This window comes from Puccinia triticina, chromosome 5A (assembly GCF_026914185.1).
Source record: "Puccinia triticina chromosome 5A, complete sequence".
NCBI classification, from domain to species: Eukaryota; Fungi; Basidiomycota; class Pucciniomycetes; order Pucciniales; family Pucciniaceae; genus Puccinia; species Puccinia triticina.
In genome coordinates, this window is record NC_070562.1 from 855,102 (window position 1) to 876,395 (window position 21,294).

At 48.2% G+C, this 21,294-nt stretch overlaps 5 protein-coding genes across 5 annotated transcripts; 4 read left to right on the forward strand and 1 right to left on the reverse strand.

Annotated features, from left to right (window-relative positions):
• Positions 1 to 4,556: 4,556 nt before the first annotated feature.
• On the forward strand, positions 4,557 to 8,873 carry PtA15_5A85 (uncharacterized protein; the record flags this gene model as incomplete). Its single annotated transcript, XM_053169665.1, has 8 exons — positions 4,557 to 4,799; positions 4,864 to 4,888; positions 4,945 to 6,078; positions 6,209 to 6,274; positions 7,117 to 7,310; positions 7,388 to 7,412; positions 7,471 to 8,658; positions 8,776 to 8,873. The coding sequence occupies 8 exons, from the start codon at positions 4,557 to 4,559 to the stop codon at positions 8,871 to 8,873; spliced, it is 2,973 nt and encodes a 990-aa protein (XP_053020070.1).
• A 577-nt stretch (positions 8,874 to 9,450) lies between these two features.
• PtA15_5A86 (uncharacterized protein) lies at positions 9,451 to 11,213 on the reverse strand (the record flags this gene model as incomplete). Its single annotated transcript, XM_053169676.1, has 3 exons — positions 9,451 to 9,569; positions 9,691 to 10,902; positions 10,994 to 11,213. 3 exons carry the CDS (start codon positions 11,211 to 11,213, stop codon positions 9,451 to 9,453), a joined length of 1,551 nt encoding a protein of 516 aa, XP_053020071.1.
• Positions 11,214 to 11,931: 718 nt separating this feature from the next.
• PtA15_5A87 (uncharacterized protein) lies at positions 11,932 to 13,963 on the forward strand (the record flags this gene model as incomplete). Its single annotated transcript, XM_053169687.1, has 5 exons — positions 11,932 to 12,183; positions 12,262 to 12,286; positions 12,346 to 13,461; positions 13,552 to 13,822; positions 13,894 to 13,963. The coding sequence occupies 5 exons, from the start codon at positions 11,932 to 11,934 to the stop codon at positions 13,961 to 13,963; spliced, it is 1,734 nt and encodes a 577-aa protein (XP_053020072.1).
• A 1,080-nt stretch (positions 13,964 to 15,043) lies between these two features.
• Positions 15,044 to 16,302, forward strand: PtA15_5A88 (uncharacterized protein; the record flags this gene model as incomplete). The annotated part of the gene is made up of 9 exons (XM_053169698.1): positions 15,044 to 15,220; positions 15,290 to 15,364; positions 15,451 to 15,477; positions 15,556 to 15,656; positions 15,725 to 15,754; positions 15,831 to 15,886; positions 15,968 to 16,029; positions 16,103 to 16,176; positions 16,260 to 16,302. The coding sequence occupies 9 exons, from the start codon at positions 15,044 to 15,046 to the stop codon at positions 16,300 to 16,302; spliced, it is 645 nt and encodes a 214-aa protein (XP_053020073.1).
• Positions 16,303 to 17,069: 767 nt separating this feature from the next.
• On the forward strand, positions 17,070 to 18,455 carry PtA15_5A89 (uncharacterized protein; the record flags this gene model as incomplete). The annotated part of the gene is made up of 6 exons (XM_053169709.1): positions 17,070 to 17,175; positions 17,337 to 17,355; positions 17,422 to 17,526; positions 17,702 to 17,813; positions 17,900 to 18,047; positions 18,115 to 18,455. The coding sequence occupies 6 exons, from the start codon at positions 17,070 to 17,072 to the stop codon at positions 18,453 to 18,455; spliced, it is 831 nt and encodes a 276-aa protein (XP_053020074.1).
• Between the last annotated feature and the right edge of the window lie 2,839 nt (positions 18,456 to 21,294).

A 21,294-nucleotide genomic window follows, 5' to 3' on the forward strand; every position in this document is an offset into this window, starting at 1 on the left:
AGATGATGGGGGACGCACCTGTTCTAGAAGCCGGCGTTTCTGTTTGCCTCAAGAAATGATTGTTTCAGGAATTGCACATCTGTTGGGATTCCTTGGATTTATGGTATTCAAAATTGCATATGTAAAGAAATTACATAAAATCATAACAGCATATCCGAAAAATCTCTTATGCATCCCCCGACTCCCCCCGGTCCCCGTGCATAAAATCCTAAGAACAGTCGGCTGCAGCCGGCCGGGCCGCCTGAAACACTTCAAATGGAGCAACCACCGCCGCCGGGGCAACCACCGCGGTCGTGCCAAACATCACCTGCGCCAGCTTTGCAATCTCAACAAATTTTGGGCACACCTTCAAGTGGTTCAGTACAACTCTCCCCAGGCTTCAACCTACCACTACTCTTGTAAGTGGCACATATTCATTTTTTGCACACCCAATGCCGTCCTTTTGCAAAAAACTGACCAATGGTGCAGTCAAATGCCAACGGGAATGACCTCTCCCTCCCCATTTTTATCAGTTCTTCCAAACCAGCTGATGAATCCGCCATCAACCCAAGTGATGACTGAAGGACCAAATGCTCCGCACAACTCGGCTCCAGCTACCTCAGGTACTCCTCAAGAAAATGCGCAAAGGACTGCGGCCATTGAAAACAGCACAGAAGCGCGCCATTCGTTGGTATCAAACCGGGGCCGAGGAGGTCGCAAGCGCGGTCGTGGTTCAAATCCTACGCCCAGAGGGACATCAAACCAACCCGCTAGACAGCCTCCGCGATCGTGGACGAAGCAGAAGAATTCTGACGGAAAGTCTGAGCTGGACTTAATCATAGATTGGCTCACGGTCAAAGCAAACTTCAGCTCCTGGCGTAACAGCAGTATCAGCAAGAGAGATGTCTGTGAGAAAATTTGCAATTACTCACAGGCCAACGGTTTCCCGCAGAAGCGTAAATGGAAAGGTGTCCAGCAGCAGGTTGGGCAAGCTTTACCTATCCAATTCAACGGACACAACTAATTTTTCTTGCATTATTTATGTTTGCTTGGCATCAGATCACTGGCATGGAAACAAAGTTTCGCAAAGCGCTTAGATGGAAAGAGCAGACCAGTCAGGGGATCATGGAAAAAGCGAGAGAGAACACTCAAGATCATGCTGATGATCCTGATGCACCAAACTATGTGGAAGATGCCAGAAACAAAACTGAAGGTAAGCAAAAATAGGTTCAAGACTCCCTGTTGGACAACTGGCTGACTGATTACTTGATCAGCCGAGATCTTGGGCACATGCCCATACTTTTTTCAACTTGAACCGGTCATGCTTGGTCGCCCTTCCGCGGGCTATGTTGTGACTTCAGAGACAAGGGACGACCAACCAGTTGACAACAGGTCCGTTCGGTCGGAAGACATCGAGGAGAGGGCCGAAGACAACCGAACATCACCATTGATTTCATCACAATCTGAAGACCGCAATCCAGAATCCGATGATGACTTGCTCCCGCCTGTCTTGGATCTAGAATCAAATCAACAGTTGTCTCAGCGGATTGCTCCACAGGCGAGTCAAGAATCAACTGATCAATCGACTCCGCAAACTCAGTGATCCTCTCGACAGCCCACTGAACGAACAGCTGGAAATACTCATTCTTCGTCACACGCATACAGTCTTGGGAACAAATCAGGTAACTCGTTGTCGTCGCGAAAACGCAAAACATACGCCGAGCAAATAGCAGGCAAATTCCTTCCATCTAAGCGGAATTTGGCTGCGGATTGAGCGGTAAACAACAAGGTTAATCAAAGGTTGGCTCGGGCAGATGAGCAAATGTCCAAGGCAGCCGCATCAATGGTGTCAAGCATCATTAACAAGAATGCTCCACCCGCCGAAACAAATTCCGAAATGTTGCAGCTCCAACTTTGAGAGAAAAAACTGAACGTTGAGATGCGCGAGATCGAGGTGGCCACTGCCAAAGCTGAGGCCGAACAAAAAGAATCGAATGCAGCGGCATTTCAGCGGGCTCGGATGCTGCAGGACTTCTTGAAGTCTGGACTACAGTATGCGCAAGCAGTGGACGCGACAAACGCACTCCTTGGACCTCAAACTCAACCTGAAAGTTCTAATTAGCTTGTTTTTCACTTGTCTCTCCATCTCATATATGAATGATTCCAATGATTTGTTCCAATGTTCCAAATATGTTAACTGCTTGGATATTCTCAACTACTTTAGAACGGCCTCTCAAACAAAAAAAGTGTTTTTTTAAAAAAAAAAAATGATTAAGCACACAAAATGAAATTACAACCGATTTGCTTGTTGGCAGAAAGATTGGAAGAGCTCATCTCTGCGAGAAGAATCTTCATAGCCGCCTGGCCTTTCCTCAGGCTCAGGCGCCTCCGCCTCCACATCAGAAAGTGAGGCTGGGTCACCGTGATTTGCAGACAATACCTGCCAGTCACAGGTATGTGAGAGCAAGAAATTGTGTAAGATAACGCAAACCTTGAGCCATCGGTTTAAGCGCCTTGCTGAACGCATGTCGCATAGTTTCTGACGGAGCAGTTTGAGTGACTGCCATCTGTTTTTCAGCATTCCAATGCAGTGCTCCACTTCGACTTGTTGATGACTTAATTCAAAGTTGAAGGCTTGTTTTGTGGCCGTTAATTGTTGCCCAGGCAACCGTTTGAATGCAGGAATGACTGTTTTTGAAGCTGTGTAACCGGAATCAGCCAATAAGTACTCGCCCGGAGAAAAATACTTGTCAGGTTGGATGAAGAGCTACAAGAGGCTTCAGTAAAGGAATGCTGCAGGCACCAATTTCATGGGGTCAACATACCTGAGAGTTTTTGTAGACTCGCTGGTCATGTGCACTACCATACCATCCGTGCAGAGCATATATAATGCGTCGTTCCCGAGTACAGACAATCATCGAGTTCATCCCGTATACACTTTTTTGCATCCAAAAGTCCTCCTTATGTACGGTGGGTGTGAATGCCAACGGAAAAATTGTGCCATCTACAAGGCCAACTGCATCGTCGAAAAAATCATACGAGTTGGGTTCGGAGCGATAGTTGGCTCGATCTGCCGCAGATGGCCATTTGACATATCTGTCCTCAAGGTCGGCAATTGCACGCAGACACCTATTTGTATAGTTTTTGACACTACCTTCTAGAAACACAAACATATTTCACATTACTTTCTGATTGATCATAAGCAGACGAGAAAAACAGACCAGATATGTTGAAGACTTCTCTCAGTATATGCGGCGAACCACCATTACCGTTGATTCCCAAATGAGCTAGAGCCACAAGCAATTGCCACTCAGTTGGTGCTTGCGAGTGATTGGAATCGTTGCGGAAAACTTGGTGGTCCTTTATCTCATTGAACAGCATATAAAAACTCTCCTGGGACATCCAAGCCTAAACCAAATCAAAGAAAATCTAAGAAAATGTAGGTGTTTTCCAATACAGGAGGACGTACTCACCCATCTGAGAAATACTGAGTCACTATTATTGGAGAAAACCTCAAACGTTTGGGCAATTGTCGCAATCCGGGGACGAGGGACCGTGGGTTCCAAATAGCGGCAGGTGCAGACTGCAGAAATTAGTTGAAGGATTCCCTCAGCCTGCGAGTGTGTTGTTTGAGCCTCCCACGAGCGACGTTGAAATCTGAAGAGCTGATATCTACTCCTTGATCGGAAACGTGGGAGTAAGATGAGCACTAGAGAAAGAAGTAGATCTTGATCGGGGCCTTCAACGTGTTCAAGGAGTGCCAGGATCATTATACAGAACAAGGGAAAGCGTCGTCCAGTGATGATGGTTCGGTAATACTGCTCATCAATTTGTAGCCTTGCGAAGCACGTGACAAGGAGGAACTGAAGGTCTTGGATCAATGATTTGTGTTCGGAGTGGTGTGGCATGGCTGTTGGTTGGTTCAAGGAAGTGGTTGCTGGTGCCGGCTCAAGGGGGTGGTTGCCGGTTTGTATAGGTGATGAGGTTTGTGAGGTCGGGGGATGTTTAAAGGGGGTTCTCACTATTGCATAAGCAGCATAAAATCCTAAGTTTATGACTCCCTGCCAAAATCGCAGGTTATGCTGTTATGATTTTATGTAATTTATTTACATATGCAATTTTGAATACCATAATTGTTTAGAGTTCATCAAACCTCTCTTTGTTCCTTCTTTGATCCTTTGATATGCTTGGCCGGCGAGTAGTAGCTGGGTCATGTTTTTCTTTGAGATTTGCAATTGTGTCAAGGTGCATGTAAATATCAATTCCTGTAAGTTAACCTCCAGTCCCACATGCTCTAATTTGGCACTTTTATTATGGCATCTGCATCTTTGACAGGGCTTCCCCACTGTACCGAGTAGGGCCACCAAAGCTTGCACAAGCATATTTGGATAATGTGCTCAATTTGTCCCTAGGGGCATGATGGGGGCTGTGAGGGGGAGGAGGGAGGGAGATGTTTACAGGGATGGTGTGGAAATGTTTTTTGTCGTTGCTTGGGTTGGTGAACAAGTATGATTAACGCGACGACACGCAGCATCCGCCCCCGCCCTTCGGTCTTCCAGCATCGAAGGAAACAAACAATGGCGCTGTTGACCGACCTGCCAGCCGAACTTCTCGAGAAAATACTCCAGCAAGTCGTCCACCTCCACCAGGCCGACCAACACCACCCACATCGCTGCCTCGAGTATTGCCCCATCTGCGAATCCGACGAGGGAAGCCAGGATATCCGTCTCAAGGCAAGAGCTAACCTGGAATCCAAACAGAAATATCACTCTACCTTCACGCTGCCTAGTCCTACCTACATGACGCCCAGAGCTACTACCGTAAGCTTTGTCTCTCCTCCAAAAATCGAAATCTCGAGGGGGAAGCATACTGATGTAAGCACAGGAGCTTGAGACCTCCTGGCCAGAGGGTGAGCTGCCATCTTCTTTCCTACTCAAGAATCTGACATAACCGTCTCGCGCGCAGCTCTGCCGTCCAATCCACTGCTACCGCTCTGCTTGGTCAACCGCACCTTTGGAAAATGTGCCCAGCAGGCGCTCTTCACACACGTCACCCTACTCGATCAGTGGCAGGCCCATCTATTCTGCCAGACACTCACTAGCCCATCCCTCACTCAGAACGCTTTATCATCTCCGATAGACGACCAACATCCGCCGGCCAGCCTTGCTCACCAGGTTCGCTCGCTTCAGTTCAAATTCATTGGTCCGTGTTCGATGGGAAGGGGCGGCGGCTCTCTGATCTGCGAGATCATCCGCAGCTGTCCGGTACTCGAAAACATCACCATGGCCACCTCGCTGTTGACTCGCTGTCAAGAGCCCCTCCTGGACGCCTTTGCCAGTCGACCGTTCATCAAAAGCTTCGTTGTTCTCGAGAACTCCTACAAAGACGACTCCCTCTTCACATGGCCCGCCGAGCAAGTCGTGGCGCGGTTATTCTCTAAATGGGACTTCCTCGAGACGGTAGAGTTGATCAGGCTCCCTATGAGCGCACCGCTCATGTACTGGGAACCAGGCGGTTACGATAGTAGGCTACCCAGACTAAACTGTGCCCTACGAACGATTGTCTTGATCGACCTGATGATGAACGAGGGCGACCTCCGCATGATCCTGAAGGGCTCTCGTGCCAGCCTGCGCAAGCTCCAGCTCACCCGTCCAACCGCATGGCTTCACCGGCCTGGCCTATTCCGAATCCTCACGGAATGCATCAGCCCAGCCTTGGAATCCTTGACGCTTGAAGTGAGCAACGGGTGGGGCGGGCTGATCTTCCCAGAAGAAGACGGCCGCCCCGAGTTGAATCCGGGCCTGTTGGACCACATCTTCAAGACTTCATCGACCCTCAGTAATCTCAAAGAGCTCTCGTTTGCTGGCGACTTGGTGGGCGACGAGTTCCTGAACCTCTTGCCTCAATCAATCGTCAAGCTTACCTGGGACCGCTGCGATGTCTCCTACGCGGCTTTTGCTGAGGCACTCACAAGTCAAACTGCCAACTCTCCTCAGCGGCCCCCTCCTTCTCAACTGCATGTCCCCCCTGACGCCGAGACGAGACCGACCCGATGGCTACCCGAGCTCAAGTGCTGCTCGTTCTACAATTTCCCCGATTGTTCGTCCTCGCTTCCTTATTCTGTTTTTTGTTTTTTTTCGAGATCGGGATCAAGGCTGATATCTACTACAACATGTACATATCTCAAACTTCATTACTGATATTCCTTCGGGTGGCTACACCGACGTAGGGGGTGTCGAATCCGCGTACATTATTTCGCTCGAGTTGAAAGCCCGACAGGCCTGGTTGCATACCTGTAGACCATACTATGGCAGAAACTTCATCTAACCAACCCGGCCGTTGTCGCCCGTTCTAGAAGCCTATTTACCTTGAAGAATGATCGTTGGAAAGTGTTGCTCATCTGTTGGCATTCGATTCGCTTGGCCGTCGAGTCGTTGTCTTGCATTACAGGGCATACCTTACTTTTACTATGGCGTCTACACTTTTACTGTCCTGCAGGTGGGCTGAAAATGGCCAAGCAGGCTGGGCCAAGACCAACGTCCGTTTGGATATCAGAAATCACGCTTAGCACCGGCCAAATTCCCGTGCTTGGCACATCCCAATGTTAACGGGGTTCGGGACATGCCTCCCCGATGGCGGCCGAACCGATCGTCGAGAAGGGAGTCTCCTCTTCTGGGCGATCCGTTTGTGTGTGAGCTCTTTCGGGTCGACCAAGCGAGACTTTTCACATAAGACTAGCATCATTGTAGCAGTGTTTTGTTGTTTTAGCTGTCTTGTGCCGGTTTGATGTTGCTGAGATTCATACTGTGCCCATAGGCCAAATTACGCTTGATTTTTTTTAAAACAAAGTGAGGCTTGGGTTGTTCGTGTGCATAGAATGGCTTTTTACACAACACACCGCATCTGTTTGTTCTATGTACTTCTTCGTTTGAGCAGTCAAATCTCGGTCGAACATCGCCGGGGTTGCTCCGGCCCGTGCAACAAGCAATAATGCTCAAGATCGGTGCGCGCGATTTTTTTGGCTTGGCACGGTTACGACGGCGTAGTTGGAATCACCTCGGACTTGAGGATACCAAGCATCCGACCAGCATTGACCCTTCAAACATCACACGGTGGCTCTGTTGACCGACCTGCCAGCCGAACTACTCAGGAAGATACTCGAGCACTTGATCCAACTCCACCCGGCCAACCTCGACGAGCTCAAACGCCCCTGGAACCGCTGCTTCTTCTACAACCCGGGAAAGCTTGACATTCGGCTGAGACCAAGTCCTAGTCTACGATCCCAAGAAACCTATCACTCTAACTTCCAGCAACTCAAGGAAACTGGTCTCGTAAGCTTTGTCTTGTCTGTTCCCTCCTCAGAAACAAGTCAATTGTGACTTGACTGACATAAGTACACTCATTCCAGTCTCAAGCTGTCTCGCGGACGACGGGTGAGTCATATTCCCCCCAAATCTCACTCAGAAGCGTGTTGAACTGTCTTCCTTGCAGCTCTGCCGTCCAGTCTTTTATTGCCGCTCTGCTTGGTCAACCGCGCCCTTGGAAAATATGTCCAGCAGGCGCTCTTCGCACACGTGACCTTGATCGACCAGTGGCAGGCCCATCGATTCTACCGGGCACTCACCAGCCCATCAACCCTTCAGGACCAAGTAGAACTGCCAGATGATTCCACTGATACTCATGGCGAACGAAGCAGGACGCAAGACATTCAAGCGAGGAGCACTCCATCCGATCATCATCCACCGACTAGCCTTGCTTGTCAGGTCCAGTCACTGCAGTTCCAATTAGTCGGTCCCTGCTGGCCGGAAAGGGGCGGCTCTCTCGTCTGTCAGATCCTCCGCGCTTGTCCCTTAGTCGAAAACATCACCATCGCCACCTGGTTCATGAATTGCTGTCAGGAGCCCCTCCTTGACGCCCTTGCAAGCCGACCGTTTATCAAAACCTTCGTGCTTCTTGAGAATTTCGGCACAAACAGCTCGCTCCTCCCATGGTCTGCCGAGCAACTCCTCGGTCGCTTATTCACCAAATGGAAGTCCCTCCAGACGATCGAGTTGATTAAGTGCCTTACGGAGCATAGGCCGTTATGGGAACCAGGTGGTTACGAGAGTATCCTGCCTGCACTGAACTGCGCCCTGCGAACGCTTGTCTTGAATTGCCCATGCCTCACGGAGAAGGACCTGGCCATGATCTTGAATGGCTCTCGAGCCAGCCTGCGGAACCTACAGATCTGTCATCCAACTCCAGCTTTACACCGCCCGGGTCTATACCGAATCCTGACTGAATCCATCAGCCCAGCCTTGGAATCCTTGACACTCGAAGTGCACGACAGATGGGGGCAGATGATCTTCCCCCAGGCAGACTACCCTGAGTTGAACCCGGGCCTGTTGGACCACGTCTTCAAGGCTTCCTCGACCCTGAGTAATCTCAAAGAACTCTCTTTCGCAGGCGACCTTACTGGCGAGGACCTCCTCGACCTCTTGCCCCAATCGATCGTCAAGCTTACTTGGAACCGTTGCGACATCTCCTTCGAGGCCTTTTCTGAGGCACTGACAAGTGGGACAGTCAATTCCCTTGAGCTGCCTCTTCCTCTTCAACTGGATCCCCCCTCTGACGCTGAGACAAGACGGCCCCGGTGGCTACCCGAGCTCAAATGTTGCTCGATCTACAATTTTGACAAATGTATGTCCCCATTTCATTTCTTCTGTTTCTGAGAACGAGATCAAGGCCCATGGTCACCATCTCATCTATCATCTTTTATATCTTTGTCCAAAATTCCAATGGGTGCTTACACTTTAGGCGAGGAGGAATGTGCACGAGTGATTCGGCAGGAGCTAGATGAGCGACGGGTCTGCTTCCATTCTGTTGCCCCGTTCTACCGCGTTGAATACGTCTAATGTCGGAGGTCAAAGAAGAAATGGTAGCGCCACCGGCTCTAGAAGCCTAGGGCTTATACCCGCGTAAGGAATTGATCTTTGGAGGGTGGGGATTCATCGAATGGTTCAGAATTATTCAATCCCTTTCGGTTGTCTCTTGGCCCTCGAGTAGTTGCCTTACACAACTACCAGGTCATCCCCAATTCTGCGTCTCTCCTGGAGATTTGCAAATATTCCTGCAACCGGACCCTCCCAACTCCACATGCTCTTTGGTATCTTGGAACTAGCTCTGCTCGCAATTCTGCGGGCGAGTGCGAGCGGCCCTAAAACAGCAGCTTGAGCAATTATGGTGTTCAAGAAAATGTGGAAGATAAGCCTATGTATGTGAATCAATACCGTACAAGCAAAGGAAAAGAACAATTATGGGTGCATCAAGTTGAGTCAATCAGGGGTATCAAATGGCGAAGACTTATAGTGAGGATTCGGGGAGCTCTCTGATGAACAATTTTTACAGTATTCTTATCTCATGTTATCTTGCTTCTGCCTTCGAGCCCGCCAAAATATAAGGACGGACTTCCTTACCCATCCAACCAACACATTATCTGCTTCGCTCATACCTTCCCCTGTCTGCGCTAAAGATTCGTCCAGGGCCAGGATGAAAACAAACCTGTCGTGCTTCTAACTCCCTCAGAATAACCTGTAAGTCTTGCGTGCTCCCTGGAGTGATGTTTACCAATATAGTTTTTATTTTTTTAAAAAAGAGATTGAAATTGTTTGATCTCAAAGTTAGTTATTGGCAGTGACTCGGACGATTGAAGATGGAAAGGGAAGAACCGACAAGTGATAGTATCGCCAACGGAGCAACACTTGAGATTGGGCAGCCATTGAACATGTTCACTAACACTAAAAGTGTAATCTGGTGGGGAACAATGTATTTCTGGAGGGCTCCCTAGGTTCTCGTTCAGTCGGCGGCCTGATAGTGCATCAGCAAATGCAAGGGCCTGGAGGTCACAGCGATTCCAAGTAAGTTTCACGATGGATTGAGGCAGGAGGTCAAAGAACTCGGAACCGGCCAAGGGACCGGTGATAGACAGCACTTTGATCTTGGTCAGTGCGGAGGAAGATTTGAAGACAAAATCTAGCAGGCCAGGGTTTATCTGTGAATCATTTGCGCCTTCGATTCTGGCGGAAGATGGGATCGGATGCCAGCATCTGCCGACCTCGAGTGTTAATGATTCCAAGTTTGGGCTGGTACATTCCTTCAGGATTCGGTACAAGCCTGGCCGGTCAAGGAGTGAAGTCGGACAGCTGATTTGAAGCGTCCGCAAGCTCTCGCGAGAGCTCTTCAGGATCATCGAGAGCTCTTTCTCGCTCAAGGAAGGTTCGTTCAACACGATTGTCCGCAGCGCACAATTCAGCGCGGGTATCGAGTTGTAGATCGTCTCGACATCCTTGTACGGCCATCCAGGGAGCCGGATGAATTCGATGGTTTCGAGGAACTTCCATCTGAAGAATAATCGACCGACGACCTCGTGAGCTTGCCACTGAAACGTCAGACAGCCCGCATTGGGGTTCTCGAGGACGACGAATTCTTTGATGAACTGCCTGCTCGCCAGGACTTGCAGGATAGGCTCCTTGCACCGCGTCAAAAATGAGGTGCCGATGGTGATACTTTCGAGCAGCGGACAGCTTTGGAGGATCTCGCAAATTAGAGAGCCGCCGCCCCTTCCCATCGAGCAGTGGCCGGCCCACCTGAACTGTAACGCGCGAACGTGACGAGCCAGTTTGTTCAGCCGGGGAGGATAGACCGCAGAGGATCTCGAAGTCTCCAAGTCGTGTTCTCTAGCCTCGTACTCGTCTTCTTCATTGATTGCTGCACGCAAGACTTCTGATCCCTCATCGTTTGGTGATGGGCTGGTCAGCGTCCGGTGGAACAGGTACGCCTGCCATTGGTCGAGCAAAGCCACATTGGTGAAGAGTGCTTCCTGGGCAAACTGTCGAAAAGTGCTGTTGACCAAGCAGAGCGGCAACAATGGATTCGAAGGAAGAGCTACGGGAACGCGGAGGGATGGGTTGTCGGTTTTCAGAAGTTGGATACACAGAGTTTCTTTGGCAGACTTTTCGAAGAAGACACGGCGTACCATCTGGCCACGAGACTTGCGGGTGGGGCGAAGAGCCATAGGCGTCTTTGTACTCTAAATGAGACCGTGCTTTCTGCCGGATGTCTCTCCTCCCGTCGTGGTCCGCGTGGTCCACGTCCACGTGTTTGTTTCCGAGGTTTGTATCGTGAGGGAAGGCTAAGCCTAAGTGATCGATTATCCGTTGGAACAGCTCGGCAGGCAGATCGGTTATTCTGGCCATTGTCTTGGTTCAACCCAAGGTCTGCAAGTTGGAATCGCTGGACAAAATGTATGCTCCAGCCGGCGGCGCAGCTGCAACAGGAGCTGCTCGTTGAAATGGGGCTAAGAATTCCCATCTTGGCTTTGATGAACGACGGGTTGAGTAAACCCGACAATCTTTCCTTCTCTTACATACCCGCGCTGACTTTCCGGCTGCATGGGATCAAATTCCGTCCGATCGGCTGTCACTAGGAGCACAAGAGGATGCCGTCGTCAACGGCCATCCTTGTCAGGCCAGTCGCACGATGATCCCAAGAATGGAGTAAGCAAGACTCGGAGGTGACCTGGCGATTTCAATCGAAAGATGTAGTATTTTCTGGCGAAACGGCCATGGAGCCGTGGCGGTATCAGAACGATGTTACATCGGGCCGTGTGCTGGATGCTCTTGCAAGACTAAAACTTTCGCCCAACCACAAAGTTTTGGGATTATTGTGGCTCGTCGACGTGCCTTAAGTTGGCGACCTGGCCAAGGGCACTGGCTGATGGGCGAAATCAGCACTGAAACCTTGCAAAATCGGCATTTGCTGATTCCTTGGAACTGTGCTTAAATCGGTCAACAAATGACGTCATGGCCTGAAAACTGGAATTGACGTGGCTCTCGCCAGTTCGCATATTGGAGTCTTAAGTTCCACATTGACGTTTCAATAACCTCAAGCTCCTACCTGAACAATTACAAGGAAATGGCCAAGTTATCCGACCTTCCAGTCGAACTGGTTCAAAGGATAATCAATTGCACCATCCATCCTCAAGTCAATCCGAGTTTGACGAAGGACAGTGACACGCATCATCACCTTGCAGACCACAACGGAATTGGAGGCACTCAACAGCCACCAAGACCACATGCTCTAGTTGGATCTGATGCAAGCGATCTTACCGGCCGAAAGTTGGCTCGAGCCGATTCCGATGCCCAAATCGACCATAACGCGCCAACTGTTAAGCCTTCTGTCTCACTCTCTTCAAACGCATTCCAAGTCTTGGCTTACTGACTCTTGGTTTGAATCTCTCCGCAGGAGCCCGAAGTCTCGTGGCCGGAGGGTAAGTCACATTGACTCTTCCAGCACCCTGATAGTAATACTGAAAACTCTTCGCTCTAGCTCTCCCGTCCAATCCACTATTGCCACTAGCCTTAGTTAACCACCCCTTTCGAGAATGTGCTCAAGAGACGCTCTTCAAAAACGTGACTCTAGTGAACCAATGCCAGGCTCACGTATTCCATCGAGCGCTTACTTGCCCCTACAAAGAAGATACATCAGGACACACTGAAATCAATTCGCCTCGAATGAGCCAACTAGCCAGTCAGGTTCGCTCCTTAAACGTCAAGTGGAGCGGCTACTGTTCAATGGGAATAGGTGGAGGCTCTGTATTTTGTGATATCATCCGCAGCTGCCCGTTGCTCGAAAACATCGCCATAAGTTCTACATTTTTGACGCGCTGCAAAGACCCAATCCTGGATGCCTTGGCGAGTCGGCGACATATCAAAGATTTCGTTGTTCTCCAAGACCACAAGTCAAGCAGTACAACTTTTCAATGGCCGCCCAACGAACTAGTCGATCGACTCTTCTCCAGATGGAAATTTCTCGAGACAGTCGAGCTCATCAAGCTCCCTGGTCAGAGAGTCAGGGAGATAGCTGAATCAATTCACAGACCTATAACTCTGCCGGTTTCCACACTTCGAACGCTCATCCTGAAACATTTGGATTTGGACGAGATGGAGCTCGCAATGATTATTAGAAGCTGCAAAGAGAGTATGCGGACGCTCCACCTCATAAGGCCCAGCGGGAAACTCGACCGAGCGGGCTTATGCCGAATCCTAAAGGAATGCACTAGTCCGTATTTGGAAACTTTGACGATTGATGTGGACGTCATGTGGCACATGCCTTCGCTAACTTCGACGAACGCAGCTGGCATAATTGACATTGTATTGAGCTCTCTCGCCTTGAGTCAACTCAAGTCCTTGTCGATCACCGGCTCATTGACCGGCTCCCAGTTCTTCAGCCTCTTACCTCAATCTATCATCAAGCTTGCATGGGAAAGTAGTGGCATCCCACCCGCCCCGTTTATCAAAGCCCTCTCAAGCTGGAGAGACAGCGAGACTCATACGCGCCCCCTGGCGCAGCCTCGCCCTCAATCTGATTCCGCTGCAGGTGGTAATGGTCGTGTACAATGGTTACCCAACCTGAAGTGCTGCTCCGTCCGCGTTGGTAGAAATTGTTCGTTTACATCCCTCAGAATTAGTTACCTCCCAATCTACATTATTTTCCTTTTCAAAAATCATTTGTTGACGTGGGCGTGTCTTGTAGGGCGAAAGGATGTTCGAGAAGTGGTTCGGAACGCGTTGGAAGCCCGGTCCGCTTGTTTTCACTGTGCCTGCCGACAACACTTTCAATCATGGGACGAGCAGTGGGACATAATGGCGTTAGAACAGGACACAGGGCAATCATTGCGCGATATGGAGAACGAACATGATTATGATACACCAGGATCAAGTGATTATGACCCGAACGACGTAGATGATAATTTAGAAGAAGATACGCCTACGGACGATGAAGACGATGAGTTCGATGATGACTGGTAGCTAGTCTATTGGTTTAGAAGTGAAGAACAGGCGGAATACACAAGCTGAATATTAATAAAACGGACAGGGTTCGATTCGAATTTCACTTTACCATCCGCGTTCAAAACCCTTTGGCTCTACTTCTATGGGACTGGTAATATAAAACATATGTGATGACTGGCCTGCGCGCAAAGAACCAAAGATGCGAGTTAGGCTATCTTGGAGTTCATAACTCCACGCTCAAAAACTTATCAAGAGAAATGTCTGATTCCTTACCATAATCTTCCATTTAAATACCTCCACAAGTTTTTCTTTTCACCCGAGACAGCCTTTCATCATTTTCAATTGCTTTCCGTCACTTGTTGTAACGCTCTAGCACGTATTTTCTGTATCCTCGAAGAATTTGTTGCTTCACTCCTTCCAGCCAGATTTCCTCATTGATCTTGAACATGCCACTGGAGATGAAGGATCTTTGTTTTCTTTGTGTCAAACAATGAGTTTTTTGTTGCACAGCTTTTCCTACCTCATGGCGGCTACCTCAGCTATGAGCAGACGGTCATAAATCGAGACGCGTCAAGAGAAACCCGCCTCCATTGTCCACTTTTCCTGCAGCAATTGAAGTATGATTTCAAGACGATGAGCGAATACACCCCATATCAACTGTTGATGGATCAAGCATCTCGAGCCTTGCACCGCTCACATCCGTTGTTTCTATTGTATGTACCACTGCTCATCTGAGATTTGCCCTGGGTACGCCTTGGGTTGACCGCATGCAACTTGCAGTCTCGGCTCTTGCCACAGCCATGTTGCCAAGACGGTGAAGGGACGTCGGATCAATGAGTGCCGTTTCCTGATGAGGGTGGGAACCTTTACTGACATTTGAACACATGCAATCGCTTCAGATCACATTCAAATTTCAAATAGCTGCGGGCCGATGAGACATCCGATCTTGCTGATCAAAGTGCGGCTGAACAGTCCTGATTCCAATTTCACATAAGAGCAGAGCTCCCTGTGCCCGTCCTTTCTCGCCATCCAATCCAACGCAGTCCCAATCCAACGCAGTCCCAATCCAACGCAGTCCCAATCCAACGCAGTCCCAATCCAACGCAGTCCCAATCCAACGCAGTCCCAATCCAACGCAGTCCCAATCCAACGCAGTCCCAATCCAACGCAGTCCCAATCCAACGCAGTCCCAATCCAACGCAGTCTATCTTTCTACCATCTTACGACAGCTCAACATGAAATCTACTACGGCCACCATCTGTCTCGCGCTGTTGCTCCCCGCCGTATCGGCCACGGTTCACACCCTTTGTTACAACTACTTCATGCAGAAGGACGGATGTGTTTACTCTGCGGCAGCGGTGGACCAAAGATGTCCAGCTCCAGTTAAACCTCACCCTCAACCAGTCCACATGGTGAGCAGCTTGTTTGGTTACAGCCGCACAGAAACTCCTTTCCTGAAATTTTGCACCGCCCGTCGTTAGTTCCAAGATCAGACTGCCCACAGGAAGCGCAGCGAAAGTAACGCGTTGGAGCGCCGATATAACACCAACAAACCGGTTAGTCTCTTATCCTGCTGCACTGATAGCTTATTATCGAGATAGACAACTTACATATGCCGCGCCTTGTGAATTGATTCAACTAGAGCTTCTACGTCTCAGGTGGTGATGGTGTAGGTTTTCACATCTTTGCTTGCATCACACGCCGCTTCACTCTCACCCAACATACTTGATTTGTCTTTGATTTGTAGACGTGTGGTCATTACGACACCTCCACCGATCTCGGCGTGTGCCTTTGGAATGGACCGGAGCAAAACAACCCGACCCCAGAAACAGCCGGATGGCTTAACGGGTAAGCTCAGCGCACCCAACACAACTTGAACCAATCAACCAACAAACTTCTGATCTCCCCTACCTCAGTGCCAAAACATCCAATTGCGGCAAGCAAGTGTGAGTCAGCCTCTTCAAGCTTGACTTCCTTCGTTCCGACTAACGCAGATGACCTCAAAACCCCAATTGATTACAGCTACATCCAACGAAAAGGACAGCCTAACACAGTGCAATACGTCAAGGTTCTCGATGGTGAGTTCATCGCGTGATACTCTGTCAAAATTCGCGTTGTTTCGCTTTCGTGCCAAATCTTAATGATCGCCTTGTCTCCAGGATGCAGCTTTGATATCAAGACGCCTGATGCGGGATGCTTCGAGATTGCCATAACTCTCGCGGTAAGCCATCGATCTTCGTGTTGTATCTCACCGCCCCAATAAATCAGATTGACTGATTCACAAACTCGACCAGCTCTTCTACAAATTCAATCCCACTCCCAAAGAGTTGCATGACGGCAAGATATATGAAGGATTCACCTGGGACTTGTTCGTCAAGCTTTTTCTATCTCTGAATCATTCCGACAACATTTGAGTGCTAATAAGTTACATTCTTCTTTGCTATTGCACAGTAACAATCTCAACGGTACTAAGCTCCAACAGGCTCCGGTCTGAGGAAGTCTTGCGACTGTTGCATCTTTCGGACCAATGCATTACTTCTTGCTTTGCTAGTATCTTATCCCTCACCTTCAGCGGACTATTTTCTCCTCAATTGTTTTCTGTACGCCTGGATGATTTTACAGGGCCGAGACATGTCCCTATACATAGTGTTACAAATTGCAAACGACTCGGATCTCCTGCGGGCGTCAAGTGCCAAGTTCAGTGCTACATACTCGAGTGCTCAATAGTATACCCTCTAGTGTCCGTGCCTTTTTCGCAGCCTACAAGGTGTCAGACGCGTCAAATCAGTGATCCTCATGAGTGCAGCTCGCGGGCCAGATAAATATGATGACACGCCTGAGCGGCCTCAAGTGCAGGTAGATGAGTTGTAGGCCTTCAGATGGCTAGGAAAACTCAGATGGCTAGGAAAAGGTTGAGCGAGAGTGAGAAGGGATGTGAGGTTTGAAGGATGCTCGCCTGAGCATTAGAGAAAAGAATCATTAGGTTGATCCCCAAAGTGCACGGCTGGACCCAAGTCCGACCCTGCGGTCGGGTGGAAGATTTCGGACGTCGATTGCATTGTCCTCATTCCGAATATCCGGGCGAATTTCAATCCACCGCACCAACCTCGTCCTTCAAAGCACCAGCTATCAATTCCTGGTCGGCAAAGCATTACCGCCGTACGTACATAATTGGGTACCATTCTTTCATGTAAAACTTCCATCGATCGACTATTCGGACAGACGACACAAAGAAAGATGTCCTTCTACATAGCAAGTGTGATGAGCGTCTTCAAGCCCTTGATCAACTATGGGATGAAGGAAACTCGCATTGATGGGCTGCCTATCCTCTTGGATATCTTGGAACGTGGACGCGATAGGAATCGGGGTCTGATAACCAGTTGTGTCCATTTTCTCTCCTTCGGGTGCTTTGACTGATCTTGAACTCATTCCCAAAGCTTCATTTTTCTCAAATAAATACTCTAAACCGTCGACTCGTTCTCCACCATGTCACATTCAATCATCGTCGAAACTCTCCACGTGGTGCAGTATCAAACCACATCTCAACGTATGTGCCTCCCTGAATTTGACTTGGATCAACTGTTCTGATGGATTGTTTTTTTTTCTTCCTCAGATTAGACGACCCGATGGTGTGGGGTATCATGCCATTTAGCACGTATTTCGATACCTCAAAAGTACGTTGGACGTTGGGAGCGGCTGATATACTTTTCACCAATCGGTGAGTACAATCCATCTACATGCTCTTGCTTATTCGAAATTGTAACCGCCAGTTTTTGTTTCTTGAACACAAAGAATTTCTTGGGTTCATTTATTGAATAGGCTCAGAAGGATTAATTGACCTTCTCTTCCCTACCGCTACTCGACTCGCCCATCATTCAATTCGAACATATCAGCTACATTTCACCCTTGTTTCAGAACGGTCAAGTCATTAAAACTGTCCGGGGAGACGGTATCTATCAGCCGGCGATGGACTTAGCAATCGAAAAATTGGATAATTCGCAATGGGTATTCCCATGCTTTCCCTGTTATACCTTTTTCAATAGGATCTCTGTTCCAGCATCTGAATTACTTGGCAAATTATATCAATCTAGGTCCACATCTTTCCCGAAGGCAAAGTTAATCAATCCAGACTAAACAAATCTAGCATAAATCCCGAGCTGTTGAGGTTTAAGTGGGGAGTTTCTCGGTTGGTACTCGAGTCAAAGCATGAACCAATCATATTACCCATGTGGTTGAAGGGTACCTAGATTCCATTTCTCAGATTATTGCTCTGTGATTTTGATTGCATTTGACTCGCTTGGTTCAGGATTCGATCATGTTATGCCTGAAGGAAGACCATCACCCTACAATATGATGCCAAGATTGAACCAAAGCTTGTCGATAAAAATCTCGCATCCAATCAACGACCAGCGGTCTTTCTCCGAGGACGCTAAAGGAGGTGATAATGATAAACATGATATGAGCAACCGTCTCAAAATACAAGATTTTCGACAACGGTATCAAGCATTACTTTCACGCACGAATAGCCAGGATACAATCCCTCGCCATCAAGATTATGATGCTTTGAAAGATCATCAAGAAGCAAAACAAATCAGAATTGATCTTGCTAGTTTTTTACATTCCCAGCTTCTAGCCATCCAACAGTAATAGACCCATCTAACCATCTTGGCTTCCCCCTTACGAGCCTTTCTTCAAAAGCCGCCTCAGGTTTTATTCTACTCAGTATAACAACCTACCCCTGGTTTATATGTGTTGTTGTATTATGGCAAGCAATCACCCCTGGTGATTACCTGTTACCACATTTTCTGTAATCCCATCAAGGACATTCACATCATTGGCTAGACTCTCCACACAAAATCTTGATATTGCAGTAAAAAATCCAATCTCAATATAGGCCAGACCAGCAGTTCCTGGGCTCAAGTCTTTTCTTTAGGTTAAGTTGATTGGCTCTTTAAAATTCATTCATGGTGATCTCCATGCCACTAAAGGTATGGATGGTCTGCCAGAGCAGCTTCAGCTAGCCTACATCACTATTGTTTGCTGAATGCCACTATTTGATGTCCCTTGTGTGATTTACTATTATCTTGGGGGTGTTCCAAGTTGACTTGCATAAAACCATAAAACCATGAAATCATAAAATTTTAGGTTCAACCTTTATGCACACTGTTAAGGTCTGTTCTGTGGAGAGGAAGAAGGAGTCTGGGGTTTCTGGATCCCATATGGTAGATTGCAGGATGAGGAAGCAGTCTGGGATCTCCAGGCTCTTGAACCTTGAGAGTGTTGCCTGTGACATGTACGTGTAAGCATGTAGCTCATAACACACACCAAAGAAATACCACATGCACACCATTTTTGGTGTGCATTAGTGTGCACTCCAAAAACTTGGAGTGTACACCCATGCGCTGTCCAAATAAAAGTGTGTTGCCTGATAAGAAGTGGCACTTTTCCTCCTTTCTAAATAAATCCGGGTTTGTATGGTTACTGGTGCTGGGTTTCTGCAATGTGCAAACCTCTTCAGCGCTCCGCTTTGAGCCTGATATGATCCGTCTAGCCTACATAAGCTTCAGCCACTCTGCTTACACACAGTAAACTCCACAATCAAATAAGAATTTTGGGTGGTAAAAACTCTCTGTGGTGTAGCAATACACAAAAGCTCCGCAAGTATATCTCTAACTATAATAATGCGGTGAGCGGACATTCTACGCTGCCGCCTATATAAATTGCCACAGCACTCCAAATGATTGGCAGGAGTGCACACTCATTTTGGAGTGCATGGGTGTGATGGTGGGGACATTTGACCTCACAAAGAGGCTGATGAGTGTGGATTTTGTGACAGGAGCAAAATTTTGAATTTTTACATGTTACAGAGAAAATCACTTGAAGTAAATGAAGCGCAAGGAAAAACTTTTGTTGCTTCTGAAATTCAGATGTTCCTTGTAGTGGCTAAGGGTAAAGAACAATTTTGAGGATGGATTTGTTGTGATGTGATTGATCTTAAGGTTTTTTTGGAGTTGTGGGCAAAAAGTGTACACATTAATTTTTTGATCAACCGTTGATGAACAAGTTCCAAAAATAGCAGCAGATTGAAAACATACTCTTTGGTATACTTGGGATCCACAACACCAACTTTCTTCCAATAAGCGGTCACCAATCATCACACCACCGCAGCTAAACTGACCTTGGTCCCATCTAGCGGCCAGGGTGACTATGTGTATGTTGGCATAAATGGGTTTTCAAGGATTACAGCCTTGAGCATTGATTTTACATTTGTTCACGGCGTGCAAAGGGCTTACCTTGGTAAGCTGCTTTGTTGTCAGCACTTGGATCTACATCCCTCCCACAAAAACCTATTTTCATAGTTGGTTTGGATTGATTGTTGCATACAAAAGTGAAGTAAACAGCTTGACTTTGGATCAAGAGCAGCGCACAAACACTGAGAAGGGTTAATGACTGCATGGGCAAGGTGCAAGTCAAATTTAAAGAACGTGGGGAGTTGTGCTGGATGATGGTTGGAGGAATTCAAGATTGTAAGTTGGTTGTGTTGGCGGATTAAAAACGGTCAATCACCAGCTGAACATATTGTTCCTGATGAGCAAGACAGAGTCTAGAGACAGCGGGCACAAGACGCCGGTGAATGAGGATGATGTGGAAGGATCATCTCACGTCAGACACAAAGAGAAGAGAAAGGACAAAGAGAAAAGAAGAAAGACAAGGATAGTGAAAATGAAGACTATACCTAGAGACAGCGGGCACGAGACACCGGTGCGTGAGTATGATGTGGAAGGATGAGGAAAGAGTCCTTCCACACCCACTGCCTCAGGTAAACTAGCTACAAGCTGTTTCATCTGAGTGAAATGTGAGGAATATGTATGTAGCACATGTGACAAAGAAAAAGAAAGATGGAAGAGACAAAACTGTAATCTTAACAGTTCCTAAGCATTGGGGGAATACAAAATATTATCATGATTTCTAATCCGCAAGGCTTTTTGTGAAGCCCTAGAGGGCAGTGTCCACAGTCTCTGAGAATTTTGGGTAGGCCTCTGCTGAACAAGAGCATCAGCCCCGGTGCCCCGTTGCCATGTCTGTGACTCCCTTCCATCATGATATGGCACTCCTGAAGTCAAGATGGCACGCTTGCATCCTGTCCCGCCACTGGTTACAGGAAGGTGGCGCGGCTGAGGCTCTCAAGCCTGTACAGCCTCTCCGTCAAACGCACAAAGTGCGGGAGAGGCTTTAGTCTAAAACACGCATGCTTGCATGTCACGGTTGGGCTTCTGAGGTCCTTTTTTTTTTGTAAAAATCCTGTAAAATACACACAACCACCCAGTGGATAATAATGTTGGGCAGGGTGTGCCCAAGATGGAGGTCTTCATCCCCATCAAGAAGGATTTTGAATTTTTCAAACGGACTTACTTTGCGCACTGCGGAAAACTCTTCGCGCACTGTGGGGGTCGTCTTCCTGATGTCCAGCCCCCAGTGCGCGCTT